The 8,773-nt window shown below is 36.2% G+C and overlaps 1 protein-coding gene across 1 annotated transcript; it reads right to left on the bottom strand.

The window, feature by feature from the left end:
• Positions 1-372: 372 nt before the first annotated feature.
• On the bottom strand, positions 373-8,564 carry LOC125797561 (transmembrane protease serine 5-like). The gene is made up of 6 exons (XM_049474079.1): positions 8,425-8,564; positions 5,767-5,936; positions 5,522-5,617; positions 3,617-3,759; positions 3,387-3,542; positions 373-483 (listed from the first exon to the last, which is right to left on the bottom strand). Exons 1-6 carry the CDS (start codon positions 8,562-8,564, stop codon positions 427-429), a joined length of 762 nt encoding a protein of 253 aa, XP_049330036.1. The 3' UTR covers positions 373-426.
• Between the last annotated feature and the right edge of the window lie 209 nt (positions 8,565-8,773).

Raw genomic sequence — 8,773 nt, 5'->3', positions numbered from 1 at the left:
AGATATCTTTAGAGTGCTAGATACATGTATAGAGTGTTAGATATCTCTATAAAGTATTAGATATTTCTAAAGAGTGCTAAATATCTCTATAAAGTTCTAGATAATTCTACAGAGCCTTAGATAGGACAGTAGATGGAATAGATAAACTCATGGTGAATCTGCTGGAAAGTCCTTTTGATCTTCAGGGTGAAGGTGAGACACCTGAGACTTCCTCAAACAGTGGGCGGAGCCTAATTAGAATACAGAAGCTACGTGAGCACCTGCACGATACACTGAACCAGAATCACCACGCCCTCAGGGCACTAACTCCGCCCACATCCTTCAATTATAATAATAAAAACAATAAAAATAATAATACAGTACACACAAATATCAGTGTAAGAAAAATAAAGTTTATTAGAAAATAAATTAAATAATAAAAACGGGTCAGAATGTGTCGTTCTGTTCTGTTGTGGTTCCACTGGTTCTACCTGGATCTTCATCCTGAAACAGAACATCAGCAGAACTCAGTGCAATATATTCATTAATGTACCTGTATGTATTAGTATCTGTACCTGTATGTATTAGTATCTGTACCTGTATGTATTAGTATCTATACCTGTATGTATTAGTATCTATACCTGTATGTATTAGTATCTGTACCTGTATGTATTAGTATCTGTACCTGTATGTATTAGTATCTGTACCTGTATGTATTAGTATCTATACCTGTATGTATTAGTATCTGTACCTGTATGTATTAGTATGTGTACCTGTATGTATTAGTATCTATACCTGTATGTATTAGTATGTGTACCTGTATGTATTAGTATCTATACCTGTATGTATTAGTATCTATACCTGTATGTATTAGTATCTGTACCTGTATGTATTAGTATCTATACCTGTATGTATTAGTATGTGTACCTGTATGTATTAGTATCTATACCTGTATGTATTAGTATCTGTACCTGTATGTATTAGTATCTATACCTGTATGTATTAGTATCTGTACCTGTATGTATTAGTATCTATACCTGTATGTATTAGTATCTATACCTGTATGTATTAGTATCTATACCTGTATGTATTAGTATCTATACCTGTATGTATTAGTATCTATACCTGTATGCATTAGTATGTGTACCTGTATGTATTAGTATCTATACCTGTATGTATTAGTATCTATACCTGTATGTATTAGTATCTATACCTGTATGTATTAGTATCTGTACCTGTATGTATTAGTATGTGTACCTGTATGTATTAGTATGTGTACCTGTATGTATTAGTATCTGTACCTGTATGTATTAGTATGTGTACCTGTATGTATTAGTATCTATACCTGTATGTATTAGTATCTGTACCTGTATGTATTAGTATCTATACCTGTATGTATTAGTATCTGTACCTGTATGTATTAGTATCTATACCTGTATGTATTAGTATCTATACCTGTATGTATTAGTATCTATACCTGTATGCATTAGTATGTGTACCTGTATGTATTAGTATCTATACCTGTATGCATTAGTATGTGTACCTGTATGTATTAGTATCTGTACCTGTATGTATTAGTATGTGTACCTGTATGTATTAGTATGTGTACCTGTATGTATTAGTATCTATACCTGTATGTATTAGTATCTGTACCTGTATGTATTAGTATGTACCTGTATGTATTAGTATCTGTACCTGTATGTATTAGTATCTATACCTGTATATATTAGTATGTGTACCTGTATGTATTAGTATGTGTACCTGTATGTATTAGTATCTGTACCTGTATGTATTAGTATGTGTACCTGTATGTATTAGTATGTGTACCTGTATGTATTAGTATCTGTACCTGTATGTATTAGTATCTGTACCTGTATGTATTAGTATCTGTACCTGTATGTATTAGTATCTATACCTGTATGTATTAGTATCTATACCTGTATGTATTAGTATCTATACCTGTATGCATTAGTATGTGTACCTGTATGTATTAGTATCTATACCTGTATGCATTAGTATGTGTACCTGTATGTATTAGTATCTGTACCTGTATGTATTAGTATGTGTACCTGTATGTATTAGTATGTGTACCTGTATGTATTAGTATCTATACCTGTATGTATTAGTATCTGTACCTGTATGTATTAGTATGTACCTGTATGTATTAGTATCTGTACCTGTATGTATTAGTATCTATACCTGTATATATTAGTATGTGTACCTGTATGTATTAGTATGTGTACCTGTATGTATTAGTATCTGTACCTGTATGTATTAGTATGTGTACCTGTATGTATTAGTATGTGTACCTGTATGTATTAGTATCTGTACCTGTATGTATTAGTATCTGTACCTGTATGTATTAGTATCTGTACCTGTATGTATTAGTATCTATACCTGTATGTATTAGTATGTGTACCTGTATGTATTAGTATCTGTACCTGTATGTATTAGTATGTGTACCTGTATGTATTAGTATCTATACCTGTATGTATTAGTATCTGTACCTGTATGTATTAGTATGTACCTGTATGTATTAGTATCTGTACCTGTATGTATTAGTATCTATACCTGTATATATTAGTATGTGTACCTGTATGTATTAGTATGTGTACCTGTATGTATTAGTATCTGTACCTGTATGTATTAGTATGTGTACCTGTATGTATTAGTATGTGTACCTGTATGTATTAGTATCTGTACCTGTATGTATTAGTATCTGTACCTGTATGTATTAGTATCTGTACCTGTATGTATTAGTATCTATACCTGTATGTATTAGTATGTGTACCTGTATGTATTAGTATCTATACCTGTATGTATTAGTATCTGTACCTGTATGTATTAGTATCTGTACCTGTATGTATTAGTATGTGTACCTGTATGTATTAGTATCTGTACCTGTATGTATTAGTATCTATACCTGTATGTATTAGTATCTGTACCTGTATGTATTAGTATGTGTACCTGTATGTATTAGTATCTGTACTTGTATGTATTAGTATCTGTACCTGTATGTATTAGTATCTGTACCTGTATGTATTAGTATCTGTGCCTGTATGTATTAGTATCTGTACTTGTATGTATTAGTATGTGTACCTGTATGTATTAGTATCTATACCTGTATGTATTAGTATGTGTACCTGTATGTATTAGTATCTATACCTGTATGTATTAGTATGTGTACCTGTATGTATTAGTATCTGTACCTGTATGTATTAGTATCTGTACTTGTATGTATTAGTATGTGTACCTGTATGTATTAGTATCTATACCTGTATGTATTAGTATCTGTACCTGTATGTATTAGTATGTGTACCTGTATGTATTAGTATCTATACCTGTATGTATTAGTATGTGTACCTGTATGTATTAGTATCTGTACCTGTATGTATTAGTATTTATACCTGTATGTATTGGTTGAGCCACTGCAGCAGGTGAGAGACTCGAGTGTAAACACCTGGTTTGTTGGGTCGGCCACACCCCTCGCCCCAGCTGACCACGCCCGCCAACCTCCAATCACCATCAGCCGTCTGACAGACCAGAGGACCCCCGCTGTCTCCCTGCGGGCAGAGCGTACCTGTCAGCAGGTGAAACCCCAGCATGAACACCTGTCTCACTGCTGCACCTGCATTACCTGACAAGCGTCCACGCCTCCCTCCATGCTCCCGGCGCAAAGCATTCTGGGAGTAAGGTAGGACCCATAGACCGCCGGACCGGCGCAGACCACCTGATCAATTACCTGCAGCAGCGCCTGACGCAACTGCGGTGACACGGTACCTGCAGAACCAATTAGAATTAGAATTTAAACCCCCACTCTGAACGAGTTCATCTCAAACCCCCACTCTAAACGAGTTTATCTCTCAAACCCCCACTCAAAAAGAGTTCATCTCTCAAACCCCCACTCTGAACGAGTTCATCTCAAACCCCCACTCTAAACAAGTTAATCTCAAACCCCCACTCTGAACGAGTTCACCTCTCAAACCCCCAATCTAAACGAGTTCACCTCAAACCCCCACTCTGAACGAGTTCACCTCTCAAACCCCCAATCTAAACGAGTTCACCTCAAACCCCCACTCTGAACGAGTTCATCTCAAACCCCCACTCTAAACAAGTTCACCTCAAACCCCCACTCTAAACGAGTTCACCTCAAACCCCCACTCTGAACGAGTTCATCTCTCAAACCCCCACTCTGAACGAGTTCATCTCTCAAACCCCCACTCTGAACGAATTCATCTCTCAAACCCCCACTCTGAACGAGTTCATCTCTCAAACCCCCACTCTAAACGAGTTCATCTCTCAAACCCCCAATCTGAACGAGTTCATCTCTCAAACCCCCACTCTGAACGAGTTCATCTCTCAAACCCCCACTCTGAACGAGTTCATCTCTCAAACCCCCACTCTGAACGAGTTCATCTCTCAAACCCCCACTCTGAACGAGTTCATCTCTCAAACCCCCACTCTGAACGAGTTCATCTCTCAAACCCCCACTCTGAACGAGTTCATCTCAAACCCCCACTCTAAACGAGTTCACCTCTCAAACCCCCACTCTGAACGAGTTCATCTCAAACCCCCACTCTGAACGAGTTCATCTCTCAAACCCCCACTCTGAACGAGTTCATCTCAAACCCCCACTCTGAACGAGTTCACCTCAAACCCCCACTCTGAACGAGTTCACCTCTCAAACCCCCACTCTGAACGAGTTCATCTCAAACCCCCACTCTGAACGAGTTCATCTCTCAAACCCCCACTCTGAACGAGTTCATCTCTCAAACCCCCACTCTGAACGAGTTCATCTCTCAAACCCCCACTCTGAACGAGTTCATCTCTCAAACCCCCACTCTGAACGAGTTCATCTCTCAAACCCCCACTCTGAACGAGTTCATCTCAAACCCCCACTCTAAACGAGTTCACCTCTCAAACCCCCACTCTGAACGAGTTCATCTCAAACCCCCACTCTGAACGAGTTCATCTCTCAAACCCCCACTCTGAACGAGTTCATCTCAAACCCCCACTCTGAACGAGTTCACCTCAAACCCCCACTCTGAACGAGTTCACCTCTCAAACCCCCACTCTGAACGAGTTCATCTCAAACCCCCACTCTGAACGAGTTCATCTCTCAAACCCCCACTCTGAACGAGTTCATCTCAAACCCCCACTCTGAACGAGTTCATCTCAAACCCCCACTCTGAACGAGTTCACCTCAAACCCCCACCCTAAACGAGTTTATAATGAAGTTTATATAAATTATAAGTTTATAATAAGAGTGAGTTGTAGTACAGTAGTGTTCAGGTGTGATTCTCTTTGATCTTCTGTACCTGTCTCAGTGTTACACCCGTAATCACACCTGATCTGCTGCACTTTGGCTGCTGTTATCAGTAAGAGATAGTGGGATGTGTGATCGGGGTCATCAGTATTGATTATTAATAGTTCTGGGAATTGTTTTGTAATGATGTCCTGATGTTTCGTAATACATACTGGATTACCTGTCAGTGTACAGGCGTTTTACAGGTGTGTAGTGAGGGGGCGGGGCCTGCTTTACCTCCTTCCCGAGTGTAGCCCCACCCAGTCACCCAGCAGGAGGAGCCGGCAGGGAAGGTCTGTTTATACGCCGGCAGACAGACAGGTCTCACGCCATCTGCAGAACATTAGAATATCAACCTGTCTTACTGCGGGAACACCATCACACACCTATTTACAGATATACAGATAAGTATGTAAGTGTGTATGTATAAATATATATATAGGAATATATAGGTATGTGTATATATAGGGAGTCCCGCGCACCCCCCATCCTCATGTCGGAGTCGGTGAGCAGGAGGCTGAGGTCGTAGTCGTTGGTATCCTGGGTGTATTTAGGGTGGGGGTAAATCCGCAGGGTGTTGTATCGTTTTCCATGCGTCACCACGATCGTATCGATCACCACCTGCCAATCAGATTCCAGCATCATATCGAACCTGCAGGAAATTACAGACATTACTGTAAATACTGTAAATTATACCATATATACTATATATTATTACTACTGACCCCATTACCATAAGCTACTATACATTGTATCATATATACTCCATACATACCCTATATACACCCCACATATACTATAAATTATTACTACTGACCCCCATTACCATAAGCTACTATACATTATGCCATATATACTTCATATAGACTATAAATTATTACTACTGCCCCCATTACCACAACCTACTATAAATTATACCATATATACTCCATATATACCCCATATATACCATAAATTATTATTACTGAGCCCCATTACCATAAGCTACTATACATTATACCATATAGACTCCATATATATTCCAAATATACCCCATATATACTATAAATTATTACTACTGAGCCCCATTACCATAAGCTGCAATACCTTATACCATAAAGACTCCATATATACTATAAATTACTACTGATCCTGATTACCACAAGCTACTATACATTAAACCATATATACTCCATATATACTCAACATAATATACATATATATAATACTTCCATACATACTCCATTATTTATAATACTTCCATATATACTTCATATATACTCCATATATACACATAATTGTTCTATGTGTACTTTATATTATTACTGAGCCTGATTATCGCAAGCCATTATAAAATACACCATGTATACTCCATATATACTTCATATATAACCATCATATACTCCCAATATACTTCAAATATACTGTGAAGGATTCAGTATCTATTATGAATGATTCATTATGCACTTTAAATGATTCAGTATCTACTTTAAATGATTCAGTATCTTTTTAAAATAATTCAGTCTCTATTATAACTGATTCAGTATATAATATGAATGATTCCAAACCCACAGTGAATTATTCAGTATCCAGAGTGAATGATTCAGTATACACTGTGAATGATTCAGTGTGCACCGTGAATGATTTAGTATCTATTATAAATGATTCAGTATCTATTATAAATGATTCAGGATCCACAGTGAATGATTCAGTATCCACTGGAAATGATTCAGTGTGCACTGTGATTGATTCAGTGTATATTATGAATGATTCAGTATCTATTATAAATGATTCAGGATCCACAGTGAATGATTCAGTATCCACTGGAAATGATTCAGTGTGCACTGTGATTGATTCAGTGTATATTATGAATGATTCAGTATCTATTATAAATGATTCAGGATCCACAGTGAATGATTCAGTATCCACTGGGAATGATTCGGTATTAATGACTCAGTATGAATTGTGAATGATTTATCATGCACTGTGAATGATTCAGTATAAATTGTTAATTATTCAGTATGAATTGTGACTGATTCAGTATGAATGATTCAGTATAAATTGTAAATGATTCAGTATAAATGATTCAGTATAAATTGTTAATTATTCAGTATGAATTGTGACTGATTCAGTATGAATGATTCAGTATAAATTGTAAATGATTCAGTATAAATGATTCAGTATAAATTGTTAATTATTCAGTATGAATTGTGACTGATTCAGTATGAATGATGCAGTATAAATTGTAAATGATTCAGTATGAATGATTCAGTATAAATTGTAAATGATTCAGTATGAACGATTCAGTATAAATTGTAAATGATTCAGTATGAATGATGCAGAATAAATTGTAAATGATTCAGTATGAATGATTCAGTATGAATTGTTAATTATTCAGTATGAATTGTGACTGATTCAGTATGAATGATTCAGTATAAATTGTAAATGATTCAGTATGAATGATGCAGTATAAATTGTAAATGATTCAGTATGAATGATTCAGTATAAATTGTAAATGATTCAGTATGAATGATTCTGTATGAATTGTTAATTATTCAGTATGAATTGTGACTGATTCAGTATGAATGATTCAGTATAAATTGTAAATGATTCAGTATAAATGATGCAGTATAAATTGTAAATGATTCAGTATAAATGATTCAGTACGAATTGTTAATTATTCATTATGAATTGTGACTGATTCAGTATGAATGATTCAGTATAAATTGTAAATGATTCAGTATAAATGATTCAGTATAAATTGTAAATGATTCAGTATGAATGATTCAGTATGAATTGTAATTATTCAGTATGAATTGTGACTGATTCAGTATGAATGATTCAGTATAAATTGTAAATGATTCAGTATAAATGATTCAGTATAAATTGTAAATGATTCAGTATGAATGATTCAGTATGAATTGTAATTATTCAGTATGAATTGTGACTGATTCAGTATAAATGATTCAGTATAAATTGTAAATGATTCAGTATGAATGATTCAGTATGAATTGTAAATGATTCAGTATGAATGATTCAGTATGAATTGTGACTGATTCAGTATGAATGATTCAGTATAAATTGTAAATGATTCAGTATAAATGATTCAGTATAAATTGTAAATGATTCAGTATGAATGATTCAGTATGAATTGTTCTTACTCTACGAAGCAGTGGGCGGCGGTAATGATCCAGCGGGGGGTGATTATTGCCCCCCCACAGACATGCTGGCCCCTCCAGTGCAGACTGGCCTGCCACCCCCACTGATCCTCCACCGCCAAGGACCCGCCCACTATCCGCATGCCCCGCCCCCTGGCGCCAACCAGCGAACCACAGTCTGAAACAGAGACAGAGAAAGAGAGATGTGATTATGTAGATCAGGTCAGCAGATCTGTGATAATTGTGATTGATTATGTGATAATGAAATCAGGTCAGTAGAATTGTGTTGATTGTGATTGATTATGTGATTGTAAAGATCAGGTCAGTGGAACTGTGCTGATTGTGATTATTT

This window comes from Astyanax mexicanus, unplaced genomic scaffold, assembly GCF_023375975.1.
Source record: "Astyanax mexicanus isolate ESR-SI-001 unplaced genomic scaffold, AstMex3_surface scaffold_51, whole genome shotgun sequence".
NCBI lineage: Eukaryota > Metazoa > Chordata > Actinopteri > Characiformes > Acestrorhamphidae > Astyanax > Astyanax mexicanus.
Note: the sequence above shows the minus strand (reverse complement) of the source record. Positions and strands in the feature narration are given on the sequence as shown.

What these genes read in the sequence shown, in the direction of transcription:
- LOC125797561 (XM_049474079.1), bottom strand. Translation starts at nt 8,564, where the DNA reads ATGCGGATAGTGGGCGGGTCCTTGGCGGTGGAGGATCAGTGGGGGTGG. An exon ending in GGGCTACACTCGGGAAGGAG is followed by an intron (nt 3,760 to 5,521) that starts GTAAAGCAGGCC and finishes TTGGTTCTGCAG; the next exon opens with GTACCGTGTCACCGCAGTTG. An exon ending in GGCTCAACCAATACATACAG is followed by an intron (nt 484 to 3,386) that starts GTATAAATACTA and finishes GTTCTGTTTCAG; the next exon opens with GATGAAGATCCAGGTAGAAC.